This window comes from Nycticebus coucang, chromosome 4 (genome assembly GCF_027406575.1).
Source record: "Nycticebus coucang isolate mNycCou1 chromosome 4, mNycCou1.pri, whole genome shotgun sequence".
NCBI classification, from domain to species: Eukaryota; Metazoa; Chordata; class Mammalia; order Primates; family Lorisidae; genus Nycticebus; species Nycticebus coucang.
Window position 1 is genome coordinate 112,931,605 of NC_069783.1, and position 27,480 is coordinate 112,959,084.

The following is a 27,480-nucleotide window of genomic DNA, read 5'->3' on the forward strand; positions in this document are numbered from 1 at the left end:
TTCAAATCTTAAGCAGAAACTGTTCCTTAAAAGCACCCTAGATTCCGGTCAAATGCACTGTTGACGCCGTGGACAGTGCCCAGGCGGCCACTCACCTGGCGCCCGGTGAAGAAGGTCGCCGAAGGGTTCATAGGTGTCTCCTCCGCCCCGGGAGAGTCGGTGTGGGCAGCGTCACCCGAGAAACGCCATAGGCACGCCTGCCCGGAGCGGCGGGGGCGAGCCCGGAGCCCCGGAGCCCCGTGCGCCCCTAAACCGCCTGCCCAGTGCTGGCCTCGCGACACTTGGCGACGCCGTGCGCCGACGCCGAGGCTGGGCCCACCCGGCTCAGTCTCAGAATGAAGAGTCAGTCCATTACTCTGCCGGAGGCCCCTGCACCCAAGGGCCCTCTAATCGCCGGTTCTTGACCACCGCCCAATGAATGAATAAGCAAATTAAAGGCTATTCGTCTGAGCCCGTCACCCTGGCTAGTCCTATGACCGTTGAGTTGCTCACTCCTTATTTTCGTCTTCCCGCACTCAACTGTGAACTGCCTTGCTGACTCCTGTGTGTACCTGACACTGAAAACAGGACCCGGCACTGGATTAAAAGTGGAGACAGACGAGGCGGCGCCGGCCCCATAAGCGGAGGTGGAGGGTTCAAACCAAAAACTGCAAAAAAAAAAAAAAAAAAGAAAGAAAGAAAGTAGAGGCAGACGCCCAGCCCTCCTAGTTAAGTTACTGGCCATCTTAGCAGACCACTCTAAACCAAGATTTCCAATTAAAAGAGATTCCTCCCAACCCCCATGAAAAGCGATGAGAACCGTGGCACTTTGTCACAAAATTTACCATATTCTGGGTTGAATCTAAGCTTTTTCAAGTGTTGTCCCATAGAAACCCTTCATCTCCTTTCACTCTTCCCCAATGTTATGTAGGAACTGGACTATGAAAAGATATGGCTTATCATACTTCACCCTGGTTGCCCATCCCCAAATGTTTACTTAACCCATTAGTTAGCACTACTGTCACATTTCAACTTTACTTGCTGGTTGAATATAAATTAGCAAAATATGCCAGTGTTTAACAAAAGACAATCTGAAGATGGAAAAACAAAATTAAGATTTCTTGCTTTGAAGCTTTACTGATGGGCCTATGTTTAGGAGGGTAAGACAATGTCTTAGAATTTATTAAGAAACCAAATTCTGGCTATTTATTAAAGACAGCCCATCAGTAAATGACTATGCCCTAAGTCTTGGTGATGGGGGCGGCGCCTGTGGCTCAGTGAGTAGGGTGCCGGCCCCATATGCTGAGGGTGGCGGGTTCAAACCCAGCCCTGGCCAAACTGCAACAACAACAACAAAAAAATAATAGCCGGGCGTTGTGGCGGGTGCCTGTAGTCCCAGCTACTCCAGAGGCTGAGGCAGGAGAATCGCCTAAGCCCAGGAGTTGGAGGTTGCTATGAGGGCAATAAAGTGAAACTCTACCGAGGGCAATAAAGTGAAACTCTGTCTCTACAAAAAAAAAAAAAAAAGTCTTGGTGATGGGGAAGATGAAAAGAAAGGTGAATTGAATGTCAATTTTCAAATTGAGGAGCATTTTAATTCATGATTCTCAGACTTAACCATCGTAAGAGTTGGTATTTTTCCAGGAAGCCTTACAGTGCCATTGTTCACCAGGCAACCACACATGCCTTAAAAGTACCTGTACAAGGAGAGTAAGAAATGAGGTTAATCTTATGATTATAGCTTGGTAAATAACTGAATGTGGTAAGAGGACTATAATAACCAGATGCAAATCAAAAATCCCAGTATTTTACGTTCACTCACTCCATACAGGTTTTCTTTAAAACAAAAGTCTTTAAAGGGAAGATAACTTCAAAATGTCACAAAAATGAAGGCTACAAGAATTACCTCACATCTGACTTTATACCCACATGGCTTAATCCAAACTGAAGTCCTGAATGGATTTATTCCTGTCTCCTTACTTGATTTCCTAAGAGAACTTAGTAAATAATGAAGACAGGACCTACAAGGTAGAATTCATCTTTAAAATGGTAATTTAACAACTTTTTTTTTTTTTTATTGTTGGGGATTCATTGAGGGTACAATAAGCCAGGTTACACTGATTGCAATTGTTAGGTAAAGTCCCTCTTGCAATCATGTCTTGCCCCCTAATTTAACAACTTTTAAACTACGAAAGCTCTCACAGATTATACTGCATATTAAGCAACAGCTGACTTTACTGAGGTTTTAACAAAAGGGAGTTTAAAGTCACATACTGTCAGCATCTATTTTTTTAAAATGATGGGTGGTACCTGTAGCTCAGTGAGTAGGGCGCTGGCCCCATATACCAAGGGTGGCGGGTTCAAACCCAGCCCCGGCCAAACTGCAACAAAAAATAGCCAGGCAGTGTCGTAGTCCCAGCTACTCAGGAGGCTGAGGCAAGAGAATCGCCTAAGCCCAAGAGCTGGAGATTGCTGTGAGATGTGACATCATGACACTCTATCGAGGGTGATGGAGTGAGACTGTCTCTAAAAAACAAATAAAAATAAAAATGAATGAAACACGGGTGGCGCCTGTGCCTTAATGAGTAGGGTGCCAGCCCCACATACCGAGGGTGGTGGGTTCAAACCCGGCCCCAGCCAAACTGCAACAACAACAAAAAAACAGCCGGGCATTGTGGCAGGTGCCTATAGTCCCAGCTACTCAGGAGGCTGAGGCAAGAGAATCGCTTGAGTCCAAGAGCTGGAGGTTGTTGTGAGCTGTGATGCCACAGCACTCTACCAGGGGCAACAAACTGAAACTGTCTCTAAAATAAAATCAAATAAAATAAAATAAAAAGAATGAAATACTACATACCAAAATTGTATTTGCTCTTGAAGTTTCAACCTTCATCATGGAAAATCTCTCACACATTATGAGATAAAGCTACTTAATGGGTCACATTCTTTTTTGCTAAAAATACTAGATGTTGAGAATGTATAAAGTCAATCCTTGCACTATTAATTTTAGTCAAAAATTATAAACCATGTTGCATTTAAATTTCAGGTCAAAGAAAAAGATTGACACACATATTATCACAAGTACAATTTTAATCCTGCATTTTCCTGCAGTGACATCCATTGCTGGCTATCTATGGATTGAAACTGCATTCCAAGAACCAATAACATTAAGAAACGTTACATAAAGTCACACTGTGTTGATACAGGCACACAAACATCTCCAGCACCAATGGAATAACACACGTTAACAAATGCCAAATGGTCTTGATAGACAAATTTGCTTCATCAGGTAATCCTATTTAGTAGAATTCAGTTAATGCAGAATTGAAAATTTTATATCTTTATTACACATTTTTCTAAGACTTTATTTAAAAAAAACATTCATTCGAGATTGTAATTTGCATGGCAATAAACAATGGTTTCATACATTCTAAGTTTTTAAAAAATTTATCTATAGCAATTTAAAACACTACATGTCTTCAATTTGCAGCACCTGACTTAAAAGTTTAAGTTCATTTAATGCATTCACTAAATCTGTCAGTTTCTCTTGTAAGAAAGACATGTTTCAAAATTGTTACTTTCCAGATTCTATAGTAAGCGTGGATTTGTATTATTTTTAATTGGTTAGCAGAATTTTACTCACATTATTTAATAGTTAGAACAAAAATTCCCAGCCTCTCTGAATGGCCTTCCACTCGGAATAATAATAAATATCTAAATGGATTTGGGTCTACCCCATTTAACGTTACCAAACATGTTTCCAAGTATTCTTAGAAAATATGAATTTTAGGGCGGCGCCTGTGGCTCAGTGAGTAGGGCGCCGGCCCCATATGCCGAGGGTGGCGGGTTCGGACCCAAACTGCAACAGAAAAATAGCCAGGCGTTGTGGCGCACGCCTGTAGTCCCAGCTGCTCGGGAGGCTGAGGCAAGAGAATCGCGTAAGCCCAAGAGTTAGAGGTTGCTGTGAGCCATGTGACGCCACGGCACTCTATCTGAGGGCTGTACAGTGAGACTCTGTCTCTACAAAAAAAAAAGAAAATATGAATTTTAAACATATACATAATATTCTATCACATGATGCACTGTCACCTCTTTAACCATTTCCCAATTGTTCATTTATATATTTTGCAATTTTTGATATCAAAAACAATATTGTAATGAACACCTTCATTCAGCAATTTTATCCAAGACTGTTACTTTCTTTTTTTTTTTTTTGAGATAGAGTCTATGTCATCCTCAGTAGAGTTCCGTGGCATCACAGCTCACAGCAACCTCAAAACTCTTGGGCTGAAGCGATTCTCTTGCCTCAGCCTCCCAAGTAGCCGGGACTATAGGCGCCCACCACAACACCTGGCTATTTTTTTTTGTTGCAATTGTCATTGTTGTTTAGCAGGCCCAGGTGAGGCTCGAACCTGCCAGCCTCGGTGTATGTGGCCAGCACCCTACTCCCTGAGCCATGGGTACTGAGCCACAAGACCATTTCCTTAGGATAATGTCAAAGAAGTGGCTTCCTGGGTCATACAGTGCACATGGTTTTAAGGCTTTTAATATACTTTACCAGAATCTCCAGAACAGCTTGAACAACTACTAACAGTATGTTATTATGCCTACAAAATGGACTTAGTAACAAGGAAGCAAATTCAACCACAAATCTGTTAAGATTTTCACCCATCTCAAAATTATCACCACCAAAGAAGCAAGGAGACATATTACTGGTGAGGAAACCAAATTTTAAAAAATCACTCAGCTTTAGTTCAGTAAAATAATCAACAGAAATGCTTCCCACAGAAGGTCTACAGGGTTTTTCCAAAAATAAAAAGTTAAAAAGAGAAAGATAAAAGTCAGTACCAAATGACCAAAATTTTTTATTTCACTAAATTCTCTCTCACGCAGAAGCATGACAGTCTCCCCTCTTTATTAGACTTTGGCAATAAAAAAACAAGCAGCCTTGTACAGAACAGTGAAAACGCCAAGGATGAGGGTAGTCTACAGTTTTACTGTAGGATAAATATATATATATATATATATTCTTTTTTTTTTTTTAAAGGCCGCTCCCCCTTTGGCCATATCAACTTTCAGTTCAGGTCATTAAATACAGACACATTTTCAAAATCACTTCTTTACTTCTCCAAGATCTTCAATACTGTCATCATCTACCTATAAAACACAATAATTACATTTCATGAGTGTGGCCAATAAGAAAAAATGGAATAATCTGCTTTAAAAACTTATTTCTTTGGATGTATATGTTATACGTACTTACCTCTGGCCATTTTTCCTGAATGACATCAATTATATCATCTGTAAAGTCTCCCTGAATGATAATTTCATCCTCCCCTGTTACTGAGGCACCACAGGAGAACTTTTGAGCAAAAAATCTTTGTGCTTCTTTAAGATCAATTTCTGTTGTTTCAAAAAAAGAAAAGAGCAAGACTATAATTAGAACTGTGCATCAAAGATAAATTTCCATTTTGAAATTTAATCTGCATTTTAAAGTCGTAAAACAGATTGTGTTAAGGAGTTTCATATGCCTTTCAGAACAAAAATTACAAATTACCATAGGTAAAGATCTTAACAAGCCTTAATATTTATAATGAGGTCTATTCATTGTACTGTCACATGAACATATCAAGGGACCATGTTTTTGTTTTTGTTTTGAGACAGAGTTTCATTTTGTCAGCCTTGGTAGAGTGCCATGGCGTCAAGCTCACAGCAACCTCAAACTCTTGGGCTCAAGTGATTCTCTTGCCTCAGCCTCCCCTCAGCTGGGACTACAGGTGCCCACCACAACACCTGGCTATTTTTAGAGATGAGGTCTCACGCTGGCTCAGGCTGGTCTTAAACCTGTGAACTCAGGCAATCCACCCACCTCGGCCTCCCAAGGTACAGGCGTGAGCCACTGCACCCAGCCCCATGGACCATGGTTTAATTTTCACACCAGTTTCATTATTCATTCAACATCTTCAGGAACTAAAAGTGCTCTAAAATCAAGACATTCTGCTGCTACCTGCTTTTCTACACCCTCCACTGTCATTCCCAAAGGGAACAAATCATTTTACAACTCTTTGCCACCATGCCTGCAGACAGGATAGAGGAGCAGCATCAGATGACTTCAAAGAGAATCCTTTCCAGACTTCCTCATCCTACATACAATGTGCCCAAGCACAAATTCCAGAAAGAAAAAAACGCAAGTCCCCTCTACAAAAGATTTTTTGCTATAGTTAGAAATGCAAAGCCTCATTTTGTATCATAGCAAAAAGAGACCTATGAAGTTTTCGTGATACCAATATAGTTCATACGTTTCAAACATGGTGTTTAAACCCGAACTCACCAAAAGTTGCAAGGCCACATACTCTTGTTACATATTTCTTCTTTGCTCTGGGAATTTTGGCTATAGTAACCTTCTGGGGTACAGTCTTCTTTTTTTGTTTTATTTGCCCCCTTCCACCTTTATTTATAAGGAAAGAACTTAGCATTAATTGTTTTGTTTTTTGATGTAACTAAACACTAACTCTTTAAATTTAATTTTCAAAATGTTTAAGTTTCTTTAATACAAAATTAACAAACACAAGCATGTATTTATTTAATAAATATTTGTTAAGTACCTACTATGTGCCAAACACTGGGCTAAGGGCTAAGGACACAAAATGAACAGAACATAGTCCCTGCCCTCCTGAGACTCACAGTCTAGTGAGAGGAGTAAAAAAAAAAAAAGTTAAACAATTACAGTCATCTGGTATTTACTATAATAGGATCCAATGAATAAGGCACTACACTACCATAACTTTGCAAAGGAATGACTCACTCAGCTTCCAAAGGACAGAAAAAGTTTCCAAGATGAAGTGACAGCTAGGTTGGGTTCTGAGGAACAAGGAAGTATCCAGGTGAAGGGGAAAGGGCTAGAGAGATATGAAAAGACATTCCAGGAAAAGAGAACAAGTACAGTGATAAGAAAATGCATTTGCAACTTTGGGGACTACACTTATCTTGAGTGATCCTTAAGGATATGCAGCAGATGAAGCCAGAAAAGCAAAAGATTACGTATCAGTCATTAAAAGACTGGTACATCAAGCTCTGGTACAAGTATTCAACTTTATTTTGTGGAAAAAGAGAAGCCATTGAAAAACTATGCAGGACTGAAATAACCATATTCACATTTTGTCAAGGTCAGTCTATAGTGAATCTGTACTCAGGTAGATCTGTGAAGAATAAGGCTCCTGCATTAGCTCAGGCAGATATTTATCAAAATCTAAACCAAAGCAGTGGCAACAGTAATAGCCACTAGGCACAGGGTAAGGAGACAACAGAGGAGAAATAACAGAATTTAGAACTGATTAAAGTGAGCAAAAAGAAAATCTAAGCAGGTTCTCAAGTTTTTGGCACAGATGACTGGACAAATTGCACTGTCACTAATCAAAATTGAGTGATTCGGGACTTAGTAAATTTAGTTTTGGAAATGCTATGTTTTGAGGTGCTTATGGGACCATGCACACTTTCCATTTAGAGACAGGGGTCAGGTCCAGAGATGCAGATTTTGGGAATTTAAAGTGTGTAGTGGTGGCAGAAGTTAGAGATATAATAGATCATCCAGGGAAAACATGCAGAACGAGAAGGTAAAGGGCCTAGGTCAAAATCCTAAAAAACCACAATCTTTAAGAGACAGAAGGAAGAAAAGTTTGCACAGAAGACTAAGGAGGAGTGATAGGAGAACTAGGAAAGAAGAATGCCACAGAAACCAAGGAACTACAACACTTAAAAGGAGGGAATGCTCAAACGCTATTACTATTGATTACCAAGCCTTTGGTGACCTTTACTAGAAAAGCATCAGTGGCATGAAAGTTGGTTTAGAACAGATAGAGGAGTGAATAGTAATGACAGGACAGAAAGGGGGTAGCAAGTCTAGTCTTCTAAGTCTGGTTAAGAGAAAGGAAGAAAAAGATTTAAAAAAAAAAAAATGATATGAGCTTTTGGAAGCTTTTCTTTTTTTTTAAGATGCAAGATCCTGAAAATATTTATAAGCTAATTTTAGGGGAGAATAATTAAAGAAACAGGCAGGGACGGGATCCATAACATAAAATATTAGTTTTAGAGAGAAAGAGAATTAAGAATACTCAACAATGGGCGGCGCCTGTGGCTCAAGGAGTAGGGCACAGGTCCCATACGCCCAGGTTCAAACCCAGCCCCGGCCAAAAAAAAAAAAAAAAAAGAATACTCAACAATTGTAAAATAAAATTATCAAATCAGCTATCAGAAGAAATGAGAAGATAAAACCTTTAAATAAATGTTCTCACTCCAGGGCGGCTCCTGTGGCTCAGCGGGTAGGGCGCCGGTCCCATATGCCGGAGGTGGCGGGTTCAAACCCAGCCCCGGCCAAAAAAAAAAAAAAAAATGTTCTCACTCCACTTAAATAGAATACACAAGAATTTTAGCCTGCTCGCTGCTTTTTACATTTATACAGGGCAAATAAGCATGTTTTGTTAGGTTCAATTTATGATAGAGGCCAAATCATATCACATCTGATCATGATCCTGAGGATATGATTTTGTACCCCTCTATATAATATACACATAGAATTGCAATACACATAGAATTAACAAAGAGATGTTACTGTGTTAGTAACTATGGAACATTCCCCCCCCACCTTTTTTTTTTTGTATAAAAGGTTTTTATTGGTGAGGGAGGGATGCTGCAGAACAGAAGGAGAGAAAAGGAGAGAGAGAGGGGAGAAAAGAGAGAGAGAGGAAAGGGAGAGGGGGAGAAAGGAGAGACCGAGAGAAACAGAGAGAGAGAGGAGAGAGGAGGGGAGAGAGAGCCCCCCCCCCTTTTTAAAAGAGATGGAGTCTCGCCATGTTGCCCAGGCAGAGGCACAGCGGCCATTCATAGGTGCAATCATAGCGAACTACAGCCATCTATAGCCTGCAACTCCCAGGCTCAAGCAATCTTCAGATGTAAGTACAGGCATGTGCCATGCATCTGGCTTTGGGAACACTTATAATTACTTACTTATAAGGGAAGGTATGTTTGTACAAACCCAAATGTGAATTAAGGTCTTACCTCTCTTTTGTTTTTTCTTCTCTTCTTCTTCTCCTGCTGTTCCTTGACCCTCACTAATTCCAGCTTCTTGTTTGGGGGAATTTTCTAGGCATAAAAATGAAATTCAAAAGCATTAACACCCATCACATAATCATTTCACACTAATGTTAAAAAAAAAGAGATCATGGGCGGCGCCTGTGGCTCAGTGAGTAGGGCGCCGGCCCCATATGCCCGAGGGTGGTGGGTTCAAACCCAGCCCCGGCCACACTGCAACAAAAAAATAGCCGGGCATTGTGGCGGGCGCCTGTAGTCCCAGCTGCTCGGGAGGCTGAGGCAAGAGAATCGCGTAAGCCCAAGAGTTAGAGGTTCTGTGAGCCGTGTGACGCCACAGCACTCTACCCAAGGGCGGTACAGTGAGACTCTGTCTCTACCAAAAAAAAAGAGATCACCCTTGCACAACCTTATACACAAATAAGACATTTACCAACAACAGAGCATGGCTTTTAATATTGCTAGACTTCTAGGGCGGCGCCTGTGGCTCAGTGAGTGGGGCCCATATACTGAGGGTGTCGGGTTCCAACCCAGCCCTGGCCAAAGTGCAACAACAATAACAAAAACATAGCCGGCATTGTGGCGGGTGCCTGTAGTCCCAGCTACTCGGGAGGCTGAGGCAAGAGAATCGCCTAAGCCCAAGAGCTGGAGGTTGTTGTGAGGTGTGACGCCACGAAACTCTACCGAGGGCGATAAAAGTAAGACTCTGTCTCTTATACACCTGACCTAGTAGGTTCGAATCCAGCCTGGGCCAGCCAAACAACAATGACAGCAGCAACCAAAAAATAGCCAGGCACTGTGGCAGGCACCTGTAGTCCCAACCACTTGGGTGGTGGAGGCAGAAGAATCACTTGAGTCTGGGATTTAGAGGTTGCTGTGAGCTGTGATGCTACAGCACTCTACCCAGGGTGACAGCTTGAGGCTCTGTCTCAAAAAAAAAAAAAAAAAATATATATATATATATATATATATATATAGCTAGACTCCTAGTCAAGTCTAAATCTAAAGTCATGATAAGTATGTAGTAACAGAAAATACCATCTTCGCTATGTAGATATACATAGATTAGAATTTCATTAGCCACATGAGAGAAGCATAAAACACTGGACTCAGGTGTTCCCACATCTAAACATACTGATTATTCTTTTTTTTTTTTTTTTTAGAGACAGAGTCTCACTTTATCACCCTTGGTAGAGTGCCATGACATCACAGTTCATAGCAACCTCCAACTCCTGGGTTTAGGCGATTCTCTTGCCTCAGCCTCCCCAGTAGCTGGGACTACAGGTGCCTGCCACAATGCCCGGCTATTTTTTTTGTTGTTGCAGTTTGGCTGGGGCTGGGTTTGAACCTACCACCATCGGTATATGGGGCCGGTGCCCCGCTCACTGAGCACAGGCGCCGCCCAACATACTGATTTTTCTTTTAAGAGATAGGGTCTCACTCCTCTGCATCCCAGCCCGGAGTATACAGCTCATGGTAACCTCAAATTCCTGGGCTCAAGCAATCCTCTGCCTCGGTCTCCTGAGTAGCTGAGACTATAGGCATACAACTCCATACCCAGCTAATTTTGTTTGTTTCTGTTTTGGTAGAAATAGTTTCCCAGGCCAGGCACGGTGGCTCATGCCTGTAATCCTAGCACTCTGGGAGGCCGAGGCGCGTGGATTGCTTGAGCTCAAGAGTTCGAGACCAGCCTGAGCAAAAGCGAGACCCCCGTCTCTACTAAAATAGAAAAACTGAGGAAAGAGGATCGCTTGAGCCTAGGAGTTAGAGGTTGCTGTGAGCTATGATGCCATAGCACTCTACCCAGGGCAAAAGCTTGAGATTGTCTCAAAAAAAAAGAGAGAGAAAGAAAAAAAAGAAAGTCTCCCTATGTTGACCAGGCTGGTCTCGAACTCCTGGTGAAGTGATCTCCCACCTTGCCTCCCAAACTGCTAGGATTGCAGGCGTGAGCCACTGCACTTTGCTAAATATACTAATCTTATAGTATCTGGTCCTGGATGAGAAGAGATTCCCACTCCTTCAGTTACAATCACAATCATGATTGTGTTATGTCCCAGGCAGGTCACATTTAGGACCAACCATGTAGACTGACACCACCACGAGGTTTGAGGTTTCCTTTTTTCTAAATTTCAGGTTAATGTGAAATGTGAGGTAATATTTGAATTTGTTAAGAGTCCTTCTTGTACTTGTGTCCCACACCCTCATTCCCCCACCCCCCAACTTGAATTGAGTTTTACTCCCACGTGGGTGTGAATGAGATCATCCACTGGTTTCACATTAGTAGTTTGAGAGTTCTTATCCAACCTGTGACCCCGCTTTAGTAGCTACTAGTCAAAACAGACTTAACAAGTTTAAGGGTTTGTACTTCATGGAAATAATCTAAAAATTGAGCAGCAAAGTATGGGGCAACACTGGGTATATTTGGACAGGCATGTTCTAAGCCCAGGCTTTCTTTCTTTCTTTCTTTTTTTTTTTTTTTTTGAGGCAAAGTCTCACTTTGTCACCCCCGGTAGAGTGCCAGCACTCTGGGATTATAGGTTTGAGCTTCTGTGCCTGGCCCTAAGGCTTTCTTTTCTTACTGCTGCCTTTATTTTTACCAGTTTTCTAAGATAAGCCACTAATAAGAACAAATTGAAGAAATCTGTTCCTCCACAATCTCTCACACCTCTGGTAACGGCGACTCCAACTTTCTAGTTGCTTAGACAAAAACCTTAGATGCTCCTTTATCTCATACCCCACATCCAACCCATCAGAAATCCTGTCTGGGGGCGGCGCCTGTGGCTCAGTGAGCAGGGCGCCGGCCCCCATATGCCGAAGGTGGCGGGTTCAAACCCAGCCCTGGCCAAACTGCAACAAAAAAATAGCCGGGTGTTGTGGCGGGCGCCTGTAGTCCCAGCTACTCGGGAGGCTGAGGCAGGAGAATTGCCTAAGCCCAGGAGTTGGAGGTTGCTGTGAGCTTTGTGATGCCACGGCACTCTACCGAGGGCAATAAGGTGAAACTCTGTCTCTACAAAAAAAAAAAAAAAGAAATCCTGTCTGCTCTACCTTCAAGTTACAATCAAACACTTTTTACCACCTTTGCTGCTACCATTCTGGTCTGAGTCATCATCACCTCTTGACCCTTTACTGCAAGAGCCTCCTACTTATCTCCCTACTTTTCGGCTTATGTCCCTCTTCAGTCTACTCCTTTTTTTTTGAGACAGTCTCATTATGTTGCCCTGGGTAGAGTGCTATGGCATCACAGCTCACAGCAACCTCAAATTCTTGGGCTTAAGTGATTCTCTTGCCTCAGCCTCTCAAGTAGCTGGGACTACAAGGCACCCGCCACAACACCTGGCTATTTTTTGGTTGCACTTGTCATTGTTGCTTGGCAAGCCCAGGCTGAATTTGAACCCGCCAGCTCTGGTGTATGTGGCTGGTGCCCTAGTTGATGAGCTACAGGCACCAGGCCCTTTTTTTTTTTTTCTTGAGACAGAGTCTCACTTTGTCGCCCTCGGTAGAGTGCCATGTCATCATAGCTGACAGCAATCTCAAACTCTTGAGCTCAAGTAATCCTTCTGCCTCAGATTTTCATTTTTAGTAGAGAAAGGGTCTCACACTCCTGAGCTCAAACAATCCACCTGCCTCGGCCTCCCAGCCTGCCTCGGCTAGGATTACAGGGATGAGCCACCATGCCCTGCTCCTCTTCAGTGTACTCTTAACAGAGTAGCCCAAGTGATACTGATGAAACACAGTAAAAGCCAAGATTTAGCCTACCAGGCTCTACAAGATGTGCTCCTCTCTGACTATATACACACTCTTCTTCCATCCTTCAACCAGCTTCAGATACAAAGGCCTCCTTACTGTTTCCTGAATATACTAAGTAAGTTTCTGCCTCAGGGCCCTTCCTCAGGCTATGTCCTCTGCCTGTAATGTTCTTACCCCAGATACCCAAAAGACTTAGTCCTCCACTTCCAAAGGTCCTTAATCAAATGGAATCTTTCTAAAAAAATCTTCCCTAGGTAGTACCTAAAGTTTTGAATTCTCTCCCACAAATTCCTATTAGCTTCCTGCTTACCATTATCTACACATCATATATTTTACTTATTTGTCTCCCCTTCTAGAATGTAATTTCCATAAGAGTAGGAAATCTTTTATTTACTGCTTTATCCTCAAAATCTAATAGTGTGTAGGCTCACAATAAATGTATATCTGCCCTAAATCATTTACTCTTTTTTATAAGAAAGTCAATATTTAGACCTATTCTCTATCAGAGAAAAACTTAGTTAATACAGATAAATGTTAATTCCCACCAAAGGAGGACTTTCGTATTTTTTTTTCCTTTCTTTTCAAACAGTGGTCTCTGTTGCTCACAATGGAGTGCTGTGGCATGATCCTAGCTCACTACGGCCTCTAGTTAGGGGGACCTCCCAAGCATTTTATCAAGTCCACCTAATTTTTCTTTTCCTTTTCTTTTTTTTTTCTTTGTAGAGACAGAGTCTTACTTCATTGCCCTCAGTAGAGTGCTGTGGCATCACACAGCTCACAGCAACCTCCAACTCCTGGGCTTAGACGATTCTCTTGCCTCAGCCTCCCGAGTAGCTGGGATTACAGGCACCCATGACAACGCCCAGCTATTTTTTTTGTTGCAGTTTGGCCGAGGCCGGGTTTGAACCTGCCACCCTCCGTATATGGGGCTGGCACCCTACCCACTGAGCCACAGGCATTGCCCCCCCCCACACTTTTTTTTTGAAGACAGGGTCTCACTATGTTGCCCAGGTTGGTCTCAAAATCCTAGCTTCAAATGATCCTCCTACCTCAGCCTCCTGAATCCCTGAATTAAATTATAGGCATAAGCCACTGTACCTGGCTTCATAATACATAATGTGGGAACTCCATAGGACAAAGAAGCCTGTTTCTTTTTTATTTATTTATTTATTATTTTGTGAGAAAGTCTTGCTCTGTTGCCTGGGCCAGAGTACAGTGGCATCATCACAGCTCACTACAGCCTCAAACTTCTGGGCTCAAGCAATTCTCCTGTCTCAATCTCCCAAGTAGCTGGGACTACAGGCCTATGCCACATACCCAACTAAGTTTTCTATTTTTATAGAGATGAAGTCTTGTTATGTTAACCAGGCTGGTATCCATCTCTTGGCCTCAAGAGATCCTCCTGCGTAGGCCTTCCAAAATGCTAGGATTATAGTTGTGAGCCACCATGCCCAGCCTATTTATATCTCTCTCTCTCTCTCTTACATATATATATATATATGTATTTTTGAGACAGAGTCTCACAATGTCGCCCTCCATAGAGTGCCGTTGTGTCACAGCTCACAGCAACCTCAAACTCTTAGGCTTAAGCAATTTTCTTGCCTCAGCCTCCTGGGTAGCTGGGACTATAGGCGCCCGCCACAATGCCCAGCTTTTTTGTTGTTGTTGTAGTTGTCATTGTTGTATAGCAGGCAGGCCCAGGCTGGCCTCAAACCTGCCAGCCCTGGTGTATGTGGCTGGCACCCTAGCCGCTGAACCAATTTATATTTTTTCTAATTGTATTTTTTAGAGACAGGGTCTCACTATGTAACCCAGGCTGGTATCAAACTGCTGGTCTCAAGCCATCCTCCTGCCTTGGCTCCACAAGTAGCTTGGAATTACAGGCGTAAGGTGTAATTTAGAAATAAAGCTATACTTTAAAATAATGCCATATGTACATTTGTTTCAGGTAATAAGTGTGATAAAAGAAAAAAATTGCTCATACCTACAGTAAGTTTTGCAAACTCGTTTGGAAAATTCTTCTCTAACCATTGTCTACATTTAGCAACATCAGGCATGTATTCACAGTACTGGGAGGAAAAAAAGAACAAATCAAGTCACAACAAAATATTTTCAACCAACCAAAACATTTAAATTAAAAATCATTCCCTATAGTCGCTATGTAAAGAAAGATAAAAACTACTCCCACCTGAATTCCTATCCATAGAAGTCTGTATTCATGAAATGCCTCATGAGAAATTAGAAATTAAAAGACTAGTTACCTCCTTACTACACCAATTCATTTCCTCTCCTCCAAACAGAGGGCCATTAGAAAAAGGAGCAACAGGCTTGGTGCCTGTGGCTCAAGCGACTAAGGCACCAGCTACATACACCTGAGCTGGTGGGTTTGAATCCAGCTCGGGCCCGCCAAACAACAATGACAGCTGCAACCAAAAAAATAGCCGGGCATTGTGGCGGGTGCCTGTAGTCCCAGCTACTTGGGAGGCAGAGACAGGAGAATCGCTTGAACCCAGGAGTTGGGAGGTTGCTATGAGCTGTGATGCCACGGTATTCTACCCAGGGCGGCAGCTTAAGGCTCTGTCTCAAAAAAAAAAAAAAAAGGAGCAACAAATAAAACGCCCATTTCTTGCTTTGGGCACACACATGCCATATTTATGACTCTCCCATATAGCCTGACTTAGAAAGTCTTAGATAATTAATATTACTCTATCTTTCCTCTATCAGACACACAAATTTTGGGTTACAGTTACTTTTTTTTTGAGACAGTCTCATTATGTCACCCTTGGTAGAGTGGCATGGCATTACAGCTCACAGCAACTTCAATTTCTTGGGCTTAAGTGATTCTCTTGTCTCAGCCTCCTGAGTAGCTGGGACTATAGGCGCCCACCACAATGCCCGACTATTTTTTTGTTGCAGTTGTCATTGTTTAGCAGGTCTGGGCCGGGCTCAAACCCACCAGCTTTGGTGTATTTGGCTGGCACACTACTCACTGAGCTACGGGCACCGAGCCAGTTACTCTTACTTTATTAATTACTGACAAGTTCTATGTAAAAATCCAAAATATATACCCAAGTGTAAAAAATGTACATATATGACTCAAGATCTAAAGGAAATAATTTTTAAAATTATAAGACTATAAAATTATTCCAAATCAAAGTACTCTATAAAAGGTTGAAACTCTACTATCAAATGATAGAAAATGAAAAATAAAAAAAGAAACTTCTAAAGGTAGCTCTAAAATTAAGAGTGACTTCAAATGCAGAAGTTAAAAAACAGAAAAAAAATTTTAAAGGACTTACCTCTGTTGGTAACGAACAGACTAGGGAAATGAAAAGAAAACAATTTGAAATGTTAAATATATACACAGAGCTGATTATTTTATATTTGACAAACTATTTCATTTCTACTTTTCTCCTGTAATTTTTTCTTTTTTTTTTTTTTTTATTTTTGGCCGGGGCTGGGCTTGAACCCGCCACCTCCGGCATATGGGACCGGCGCCCTACCCGTTGAGCCACAGGCGCCGCCCTCCTGTAATTTTTTCTTGCTTTCTTTTTTTTGAGATGTCTCATTTTGTCACCTTCGCTAGAGTGCTGTGGCCTCATAGCTCAAAGCAACCTCCAACTCTTGGACTCAAGTGATCTTCTTGCCTCAGCCTCCCAAGTAGCTGAGACTACATACAGGTGGCCACCACAACGCCCAGCTATTTTTAGAGACTGGGTCTCGCTCTTGCTCAGGATAGTATTGAACTCCTGAGCTCAAGCAATCCACCCTCCTCAAAGTAGATGGGATTACCCATCCCAAAGTGCTGGGATTACCTACATGAGCCAAGGCACCTGGCCATGAGTAGGGCGCTGGCCCCATATACAGAGGGTGGCGGGTTGGAACCCAGCCCTGGACAAAATGCAACAACAACAACGACAAAATAGCTGGGTGTTGTGGTGGGCGCCTATAGTCCCAGCTACTCAGGAGGCTGAGGCAAGAGAATAACCTAAGCCCAGGAGCTGGAGGATGCTGTGAGCTGCGACGCCACAGCACTCTACCGAGGGTGACAAAATGAGACTGTCTCTTTTTTTTTTTTGGAGGGGGGGAGCAAAGTTTATTTATTTTTTCTACCAAATCATAGCTGTGTACATTAATGCAGTCATGGGGTACAATGTTTTTATATACAATTTGAAATTTTTTTTTTTTTTTTTTTGGCCGAGGCTGGGTTTGAACCCGCCACCTCCGGCATATGGGACTGGCACCCTACCCCTTGAGCCACAGGCGCCGCCCTTGAAATATTTTCAAACTTGTCAACAGAGACTCTGTCTCTTAAAAAAAAAAAAAAAAAGCACAGAGTCATTTATGATAATATCTTGACTTTTTTTTTTTTTTTTTTTTGCAGTATTTGGCCAGGGCTAGCTTTGAACCCACCACCTCTGGCATATGGGGCCAGCGCCCTACTCTGTTGAGCCACAGGCACTGCCCAATATCTTGACTTTTTGATGTAAGAAGTATCTCATTCAGTTAATAGAACATCAAAAACTATGCTATCTTGGGTAAAATCTGACCTTAACCCTGAGTCCAATGGGTCTGAAACTAAGCTAAGACAGGAACAATTTCCCCTACAACAAAGCTTGAGTAGAGCTGGCTGCTTTGATAGCTTTTCCAAAATAACCACTACTTTTCATTCTTACTAACACTTTTATAAATTTCAGTAGCACTTTCACTACCACATTTTTGCAATGTATTTTTTCTTTTCTTCTTCATGTTATGCTATAAAGTTAGAAGGAACTTTGGTTGTCATTCACTGTATAACCTGTTATCAGCTAATGGTGTAAACAAACTAAAAAGAGCTTCCTTCCCAGGAGAAAACAGTAAAAATTAAATAAAAAGAGCTTCCCGATTTTAACTATAATTCCACTACTGTGTCAATTGCTTGTTTTCTTTTTCTTTCTTTTCTTTTCTTTTTTTTGAGACAGAATTTCACTGTGTCGCCCTCAGTAGCGTGCCATGGCGTCACAGCTCACAGCAACCTCAAACTCTTGGGCTCAAGCAATTCTCTTGCCTTAGCCTCCTGAGTAGCCCACCACAACATCCGGCTATTTTTTTTTAGAGATAGGGTCTCGCTCTGGCTCAGTCTTGAATGAAGCTGGTCTTGAATCTGTGAGGTCAGGCAATCTACCCACCCCGACCTTCCAGAGTGCTAAGATTACAACTGTGAACTACCTCACCCAGTCTATTTTTTCTTTTTTTTCAACACAGGGTCTCACTCTGTCACCCAGGTTGGAGTGCAGAGTGAGGCACATTTATAACTCACTGCAATCTCAAATTCCTGGGCTCAAGTAATCCTCCTGGTTCAACCTCTCAAGAAGCCAGGACTACAGGAAGACACCACCAATCCCATCTAATCTTTTTTTGTGTAGAGAGGAGGATCTTACTATTTTTCTCAGGCTGGTCTGGACTCCTGGCCTCAAGTAATCCTCCCACCTCAGCCTCCCTGAGTGTAGGATTACAAACAAGTATGAACCACCTTGCCCAGCCCTGTTTTTAAGGTTTAAAATGGAGTTCAAGCTCAGCACCCATAGCACTATGGTTATGGCACCAGCCACATACAGAAGCTGGCGGGTTCAAACCCAGCCCAGACCTGCTAAAACAACAATGACAACTGCAACCAAAAAATAGCTGGGCGTTGTGGTGGGTGCCTGTAGTCCCACCTACTCAGGAGGCTGAGGCAAGAGAATCGCTTAAGTCTAAGAGTTGGAGGTTGCTGTGAGCTGTGATGCCACAGCACTCTACCATGAGGGTGACATAGTTGAGACTCTGTCTCAAAAAAAAGGAGTTCAGTGTGCCCAGTATCTTGAGACTTCTGAGGGAGAGAAGGGGTGGTAAACCATGTAATAATGGCAAACACCATATATTGGCATCTACTATGTGCCAGGCTGCCAGGCACTTTGCTATGTTTTATATTCATTATTGTATTTAATCATTACAACCTCGTAAAGTAAGAATTACCATACCTGTATACAGATGACTTAGACTAAGTGGCTCACTTGAATCTGGATATTTGAATACTAGTCTGTTTCTGAACCTCACATTCTTTTTTTTTTTGAGACAGAGTCTCACTTTATCGCCCTTAGTAGAGTGCAGTAGTGTCACAGCTCACAGCAACCTCCAACTCCTGGGCTTAGGTGATTATCCTACCTCAGCCTCCCAAGTAGCTGGGACTATAGGTGCCCACAACACCCAGCTATTTTTTTGTTGCAGTTTGGCCAGGGCCGAGTTCAAATCTGCCACCCTTGATATATGGGGCTGGCACCCTACCCACTGAGCCACAGGCACCACCCTGAACCTCACATCCTTAACCACTAAATTAGATTGCACAAAGTAAACAGTAACTTAGCTGTGACAGCCAAGTGAAAATGATCAGCCTTCCCTCCACTCCATTTAACATACCATGCTACCACCAATCACTATTTTATGTAAGGAGCCCATAAAAGTTAAATAGCTCATCCAGTAACAAAGGTGGTATGTGGCAGAAATCTGAAAACTAGTGATCTCCTCTAATCTGGGCTAGTCCAGGGGTCTTTCCACCAAAGTTCTCCCTGGTTAACTAAAGCTCTATATTCCTTAAAGTTCAAGTTTACATACTAGGCAGAGCTGTTTAGTCACACTTTCAGGATATAACTATATATGGGTTAAATACCATTATAGCAAATACTAAAGCTATAAAATTTAGTATACTACTTCAAATAATATTCAACAAAACTGAATGAAAAATTTTGCATGTTACAACCTAACAATAGGGGGAAGTGGGAAAGGGAGGGGAGGGAGGGGGGTGGTGGGTAAGAGGGAGGGGGATTGGTGGGATCATACCTGTGATGCATCTTACAGGGGTATTTGCGAAACTTGGTAAATGTAGAATGTAAATGTTTTGGCACAGTAACTGAGATAATGCCAGGAAGGCTATGTTAACCATTGTGATGAAAATGTGTCAAATGGTCTATGAAGCGAATGTATGATGCCCCATGATCATTATCAATGTATACAGTTATGATTTAATAAAAAAAAAAAATAAATAAAATAAAATAAAAAAATTTTGCATGACTCTTCCAAGTTCAGTTATTTGCTTTTAAAAGTCAATTGCTGGGCAGCGCCTGTGGCTCAGTGAGTAGGGCGCTGGGCCCATATACAGAGGGTGTTGGATTCGAACCTGGTCCTGCCCAACCTGCCATAAAAAAATAGCCAGGCATTGTGGAGGGCGCCTGCAGTCCCAGCTACTCAGGAGGCTAAGGCAAGAGAATTGCCTAAGCCCAAGACCTGGAGGTTGCTGTGAGCTGTGATGCCACAGCACCCTACTGAAGGTGACAAAGTGATACTCTTGTCTCTAAAAAAAGAAAAAAAAGTCAATTGCCGGCTGGGCGTGGTGGCTAATGCCTATAATCCTAGTACTCTGGGAGGCCAAGGTGGGTGGACTGCTTGAGCTCACAGGTTTGAGACTAGCCTGAGCCAGAGCAAGACCCCGTCACTAAAAATAGTCAGGCATGGCGGCACCTGTAGCTCAATCGGCAAGTGCACCAGCCACATACACCTAGGGTGGCGGGTTTGAGCCCAGCCTGGGCCTGATAAGCAACAATGACAACTGCAAACCCCCCCAAAAAATACCCAGGCGTTGTGGTAGGCACCTGTAGTCCCAGCTACTTGGAAAGCTGAGGCAAGAGAATCGCTTAAGCCTAAGAGTTTGAAGCTGTGATGCCACAGCTCTCTACCCAGGGTGACAAAGTGAGACTGTCTCAAAAAATAAAAATAAATAAAAAAGTCACTTGCCCTACACAGATCACTTATTATTTACAAAGGAAAACCATACTTTTTCAATTCAAAGATCTAATGGTCACCTTCAAAGATAACATCACTAATAATGGAACAACCTAACATTATGACCTCTCTCTTTTTTTTTTTTTGAGACAGAGTCTCACTATGTTACCCTCCGTAGAGTGTTAGGGGTGTCATAGCTCATAGCAACCTCAAACTCTTGGGCTTAAGCGATTCTCTTGCCTCAGCCTCCTGAGTTGCTGGGACTACAGGCGTCTGCCACAACACTCGGCTCTTTTTTTGTTGTAGTTGTTATTGTTGTTTAGCAGGCCCAGGCTGGGTTCTAACCCACCAGCCCTGGTGTATGTGGCTGGCGCCCTAACCACTGAGCATGGGCGATGAGCCACATTATGACCTTCTTGACTCAATGCAATATGACAAACAAAATATTATTCATGAAAATTTCTTGCCAAAATGGTTTAACTCAAATCTAATAGACCCCCCCCCCAAACTTTTTTTTTTAAAAAGAGAATCTCACTCTGTTGCCCAGGCTAGAGTGCCATAGCATTCAGCCTAGCCCAAGCAACCTCAGACTCCTAGGTTTAAGTGATCCTCCTGCCTCAGCCTCCAAAGCAGCCAGGACTACAAGGCATCTGCCAGGACACCTGGCTAATTTTTCTATTTTTCTCACTCTTGCTCAGGTTGGTGTCAAACTCCTTACCTCAAGTGATCCTCCCACCTCTCCTCTCGGAGGGCTAGGATTACACGCATGAGCCACTGCACCAAGACTAACCCCAACTTTTAATCTGTAGGAACACACCATAAGCAAATAGACTAATTCAGAAAATGGAACATTTTATAAGGCACTGACTTGAACTATTTTTGAAAAGTCAGTATCACTTTTTTAAAAGGGAAGGATGAAGATAGGGAGTACTAGATTAAAAGAGTAATGAGATACATCAATCAGCAAAGTCTGACTAAATATTGGTTAAAAGGCAGGGAGGTTGGAGGGGTGGCTCATGCCTGTAATCCCAGCTATTCTGAAAGCTGAGGCAGGAGGATTGCTTGTGGCCAGGAGTTCAAGACCACATCATTAAAAGAATCTTTTTTAATTAGTCAGGTATGGTGATACATTCCTGTACTCCCGGCTACTTGGAAGGCTGAGGCAGAAGGATCACTTCAACCCAGGAATTCAAGGTTACAGTGAGCTACAACTGCACCACTGCATTCCAGCATGGATGACAGAGCAAGACCCTCTCTCTTAAAAAAAAAAAAAGTCTCTATGGGCGGCGCCTGTGGCTCAGTGAGTGGGGCGCCGGCCCCATATGCCAAGGGTGGCGGGTTCAAACCCAGCCCCGGCCAAAGTGCAACAAAAAATAGCCGGGCATTGTGGCGGGCGCCTGTAGTCCCAGCTGCTCCGGAGGCTGAGGCAGGAGAATCGCGTAAGCCCCAGAGTTAGAGGTTGCTGTGAGCCGTGTGAGGCCACGGCACTCTACCCGAGGGCGGTACAGTGAGACTCTGTCTCTACAAAAAGAAAAAAAAAAAGTCTCTATTGCACCCCCAGAATGTTAGACCCACAAGAACCTCCCAAGTACCCCAAAACCTTTATTGAGCTTAATCATAATAATGTCAAATTGTGCGGGGCGCCTGTGGCTCAGTGAGTAGGGTGCCGGCCCCATATATGGAGGGTGGCGAGTTCAAACCTGGCCCCGGCCAAACTGCAACAAAAAAATAGCTGGGCATTGTGGCGGGTGCCTATAGTCCCAGCTCCTTGGGAGGCTGAGGCAAGAGAATTGCCTAAGCCCAGGAGCTGGAGGTTGCTGTGAGCTATGACGCCACAGCACCCTGCCAAGGGCAATGGAAAGAGACTGTCTCAAAAAATACAAAAAAAAGAATAATAATAATAATAATGTCAAATTGCCATGATCTCACTAAAGGATTTCTATTTACTGTAAGAAATAAAACCCCGGGCAGCGCCTGTGGCTCAAAGGGTTGGGCGCTGACCCCATATGCCAGAGGTAGTGGGTTCAAGCCCAGCCCTGGCCAAAAACTGAAAAAAAAGAAATAAAACCCCAAATACATTTTTTTTGTTGTTGTAGTTTTGGCCGGGGCTGGGTTTGAACCCACCACCCTCGGCATATGGGGCCAGCGCCCTACTCACTGAGCCACAAGCGCCACCCCCAAATACATTTTTATTCTTTCTACTGAGTGCATTGTCTGTTTTCTTTGTAAATGCAGTACTTAATTTAAAAAAAAAAAAAAAGAACCTTTTTGATCTATTCCCTACTTAGTCCCTAGCATATTAAACATGGCTAGCCAAACAGTAAAGGCTCAAAAATATTTACTGAAAAAATTAGTATTTACCCTTTTACTATCCTGGATCTTCAACTTTTTCTGAAATTTTCAAGATGCTAATAAAATACAGCATTTAAAATTCACAAACTTTTTTTTTTTGAGACATAGTCTTACTATGTCACCCCTCGGTAGAGTGCTGTGGCATCACAGCTCACAGCAACCTCAAACTCTTAGGCTCAAATAACTCTCTTGCCTCAGCCTCCCAAGTAGCTAGGACTACAGGAGCCCACCATAACGCCTGGCTATTTTTTTATTGTAGTTGTCATTGTTGTTTAGCAGGCCCGGGATGGATTAGAACCCACCAACTCCAGTGTATGTGGCTGGTACGCTAGCTGCTGAGCTACAGGCATTGAGCCTCACAAAAATTTCTGTACTGCAGTGAGGAAAAGCACTCAAAGGGGGTGAAAAATCCTTTTTTTTTCTTTTTTTGGAGACAGAGTCTCACTATGTCACCCTTGGCAGAGTGCCTGGCATCACAGCTCACAGCAACCTCAAACTCTTGAGCTTAAGCGATTCTCTTGCCTCAGCCTCCCAAGTAGCTGGGACTATATAGGTGCCTGCCACAATGCCCAGCTATTTTTTTGTTGTAGTTGTCATTGGTGTTTGGTAGGCCCTGGCTGGATTCAAACTCTCCAGCCCTTGTATATGTGACTGGCGCCCTAGCCACTGAGCTATGGGCGCCGAGCCAGGAAAAAAGATCTTGATTTAACCTACTACACATATTATTGCTCAATCCAAGATTTTCCCAACTGTCCTAATACCCATCAACCCAATCTCATCTCTCACTCCTCACCTGGCACCCTCCCTATACAGTATGCTAAAGTAAGTAAATCGATGCTGCTTGTTTCTCCATAGCCAGACATAAAGCTTCTTCCTGCATAACTATTCACTTAGTCTGGGATTCCCTTCCCCACTTTCTCATCCACTCCTTGCCATTCCTAAAGACTCAATTTTCATCCAAGAAGCCCTTCTTCAATAACCAGATTAGCACATAACATCAGGTTGAGGTTCAGCACCTATGGCTCAACTGGCTAAGGTGCCAGCCACATACACCTGAGCTGGCAGGTTCAAATCCAGCCTGGACCCACCTAACAACCATGACAGGTGCAACCAAAAAATAGCAGGGCGTTATGGCAGGTGCCTGTAGTTCTAGCTATTTGGGAGGCAGAGGCAAGAGAATCGCTTGAGCCCAGGAGTTGGAGGTTGCTGTGAGCTGTGATGCCACAGCACTCTACCCAGGGCGACAGCTTGCGGCTCTGTCTCAAAAAAAAAAAAAGAAAGAAAAAATCAGGTTGAAATAATCTATTTGCAGGTCTCTATTCCAAATGGACTGTAGACTTCTCTGGGCCAAATCACACAGGGTGGGAGAATCTGTTAGCCCATGCCTCCTCCTCAGCATCTCCCCCCACATACACAGCTAAGAATTCACCAAATGACAAAGACGGATGGGGGTGCGTAGAAAGCTTAATAGGACCTAATGTAAAACTATTACCACAGCACATAAAAAGAGTAAGAATTATTTTCTGCCTTCCAACACTTGCCTCCACAGTAAAGGACTCGAAGTGGGTAATCGGCATCTAACTTGGCACTGCTCCTTAGGTCTCCTTTGCAATCAGCCCCACTGGATTCAGAAATGTCAGCAGCCATTTCCCAAACCTGTATGCAAGAAAAGTAACACATTTCACTACTGTGGACGAGGACCTCACAGGAGCAGTAGTGTGGTGCTGTCTTGCTGCCTCTCACTAGAACACCCCCCACCCCAAAGCTGTTTCAATTTCTCTGTTAAGTGAGGGATACAAGCTGCACTACATTCATAAAATATGAGCAACTGCAGTGCATCACCTCCCAGATTCTCAGTCTGCAGAGAAGCAAGCTGCAAAAGGATCGTGAAGGATGGAAAAGAGGTGGGGGACACTAATGCAAAAGAGGAAGCAACAAGGAGAAAAGGATGGAGTGGGTGACCTCGGCAGACACGGAGCAAAAGGTCTGAGGGTCATCCGGGAGGGATGCAAATCGCAGTGAGAAAGACCACAAAGCAGCTGGGTGAAGAAAACTTGCAAAAGCTTAGGAAGAAGGGGTGGGTCACAGGAGGTGCCCAGAGTGCCGGGCGTGGGGGCAGCTAAACGCCAAGAGAGGGGCATTTAGAGTCAGGGAAAGGGATGAGAGGGGGCGGGGTGACCAGAGCCCGAGGAGAATAAGGAGACAAGTGGGGGCAGAAGAAACGGGAAGGGCAGAATGTAAAAGCACTACGGCGACAGGGGCCACCAAGTCTGAGGTGAAGGAGCGATCCCAGCGACCCCAGAAGGCATCATGTGGGCGGGGGTGTGGAGACGTCCGGCCCGGCCCCCTTCCGCCAGGCAGCACCTCAGCTTCCCCCACGCTCTCTATGACCTTCTATGAAGCGGGTGGAGCACGAGGGGTCTTTACCCAGGCGGTCGCACAGGCCTGCCGCCTCCACTCCCGCCGCTATCGCCAGCTGAGGTGACACATGCAACTCCTCTTCCCTGGCCAGAGCCGCCCCAGCACCCCTCTCCCAGCTGCGCTCCCGCGAGACAATGAGCCTTTATCGCGAGACTCAGGCCGCCGAGGGGCGGATGTCGCGAGAAGCCTGAAGGCGGGAGCGGAGAGGGATTAGTAAGAATGCGTTTTCCGGTCCGGGAGGCGGGGCCGGGCGCCGAGAGGCGGGCTAGCGGACGGTGCTCTTTACCTATTGGACAGGATGAGTGATGGGAGATGCTCGCGTGGGAGGGGACGTGCTTGGAGACTCGGAGGCGTACACCTGAGTCAGAAATGAGTCCAGGTTCATGAACTCTGCGAATATCGCCCCAATGTCTGGGGTACATCCTGGAGGAGTCCTGACTAACCTCTAGCCAGCTAGACAAGTCACTCCTCTGCGGGGAGAACGTAGCCATACCCTAAATTGGTGGAATTCTTGAAAAGATACTATCAGCAGCTATTTAATTTTTTTTCCATCTTCCACAGTTTCACCAACCTAACAACTTTTTATCACTTTCTTCTTCTTTACCTATCCTTATGTGTTCTAAATGGGAATTAATGTAACCCATCTCAGACTTTTTCAGGAGGTTGAAAGCCTGGTAGACGTAAACACAAATGCTGGGTCTTATTGCATTTGGGAGAAAATTCTTTCGTAGCCACACTCAGCCTGAAAGCCATTTGTGAAATGGGAGTGATAACGCTACAACACTTGCAGAGATTTGAGGGTAAGAGGAGTGATGACCCAAAAAAAGTCCCTTGTAAATGATGATGGTTATTTTCTATTTCACTTAATTCTCCACTCACACCCTGCATATTCTCCTCTGCCAACATCATTCACTGCTGTTACTACTCGTTTAATTTTCTGTTTACAACTTATTTTTTGTATGCACTAACACATCTGATACGGTCTTTCCCATTAGTCACCCAGTGTGTCCTCCACCCTGACATCTTTCTTAAAAGAGGAGTTGCCAGCGGACAGGATGGCTCACTCCTAGAATCCTAGCACTCTGGGAGGTTGAGGCGAGTGGATGCTTGAGTTCAGGAGTTGGAGACCAGCCTCAGCAAGAGGGAGACCCCTCTCTACTAAAAATAGAAAAACTAGCCGGCTTTGTGGCGGGTGCCTGTACTCTCAGCGACTTGAGAGGCTGAGGGAAAAGAATCACTTGAGCCCAAGAGTTTGAGATTGCTGTGAGCTATGACGCCAGGACACTCCACCGAGGTCAACAAAATGATACTCTGTCTCAATAAAGAAAAATAAATAAAATAAAATAAAATAATAAAATAAAAGAAAAGAGGAATCGTCCTCCTTGCCAAAGGGTGAATTCTACATGACACTAGTGAAAGACAAAAAGATCTTGTTCCCACCTAAGCATGTTAGATTCCAATAATAATAGTTTCTACATATTGACACCCACCCACCCTCACTATGTGCCGGGAACCATGAAATTGGGGGTGGATTCATTCCACAAAATTTTCTTAATTCCTACCATGCACTGGATACTGTACTGGGCACCGGAAATACTACAGTGAACAAAAGAGCTGATCTCTATTCTCACTAAATTTATTGGTGTTAAACTTATTAGCTGACTTAATCTTTACAAAAACCCTGTGAAGTAGGTATTATTGTCCAAAATTTCCAGATGGTAAAATCAAGACTCAAAGGTGGGGCGGCCCCTGTGGCTCAAAGGAGTAGGGCACCAGCCCCATATGCCAGAGGTGGTGGGTTCAAACCCAGCACCGGCCAAAAACTGCAAAAAAAAAAAAAAAAGACTCAAAGGTGGAATGAATTAAGGTCACATATGCTTAAGATCACACACAACAAATAGGATATTTTGTTGATCTTAAGATGTACATTTTTGACACTTCAATATTTCTCATATGAGAATGTGTTGCCATGGATGCAGTCTTAGCATTGTGTCATAATAGTTTAGTTGTCAGCATTTTACTTTTTAAGTGGTGCACAAAATAATGTTATATCTTACAATTAATGGCATCTTAGATGTGATGGAATACAGGCAGGTGACCAGTGCT

The 27,480-nt window shown here is 43.4% G+C and overlaps 2 protein-coding genes across 2 annotated transcripts in view; both read right to left on the reverse strand.

Annotated features, from left to right (window-relative positions):
• CCDC62 (coiled-coil domain containing 62) overlaps positions 1–309 on the reverse strand; it is a 50,578-nt gene extending 50,269 nt beyond the window's left edge. The window contains exon 1 of the mRNA XM_053589780.1: positions 96–309. Within this exon, the coding sequence (XP_053445755.1) occupies positions 96–131 (36 nt within the window). The 5' untranslated portion in view covers positions 132–309. The remainder of the gene's footprint in view (positions 1–95) is intronic.
• A 2,743-nt stretch (positions 310–3,052) lies between these two features.
• Positions 3,053–25,534, reverse strand: DENR (density regulated re-initiation and release factor). Its single transcript, XM_053589492.1, has 8 exons — positions 25,381–25,534; positions 24,495–24,609; positions 16,107–16,126; positions 14,792–14,876; positions 9,031–9,114; positions 6,308–6,424; positions 5,240–5,379; positions 3,053–5,133 (listed from the first exon to the last, which is right to left on the reverse strand). Exons 2-8 carry the CDS (start codon positions 24,598–24,600, stop codon positions 5,089–5,091), a joined length of 597 nt encoding a protein of 198 aa, XP_053445467.1. The 5' UTR covers positions 24,601–24,609; positions 25,381–25,534; the 3' UTR covers positions 3,053–5,088.
• Between the last annotated feature and the right edge of the window lie 1,946 nt (positions 25,535–27,480).

Coding starts and splice junctions, on each gene's coding strand:
- DENR (XM_053589492.1), bottom strand. CDS start 24,600: ATGGCTGCTGACATTTCTGAATCCAGTGGGGCTGATTGCAAAGGAGAC. Junction 16,127..24,494: donor TCGAGTCCTTTACTGTGGAG/GCAAGTGTTGGA, acceptor TCATTTCCCTAG/TCTGTTCGTTACCAACAGAG. Junction 5,134..5,239: donor TTCAGGAAAAATGGCCAGAG/GTAAGTACGTAT, acceptor TGTGTTTTATAG/GTAGATGATGACAGTATTGA.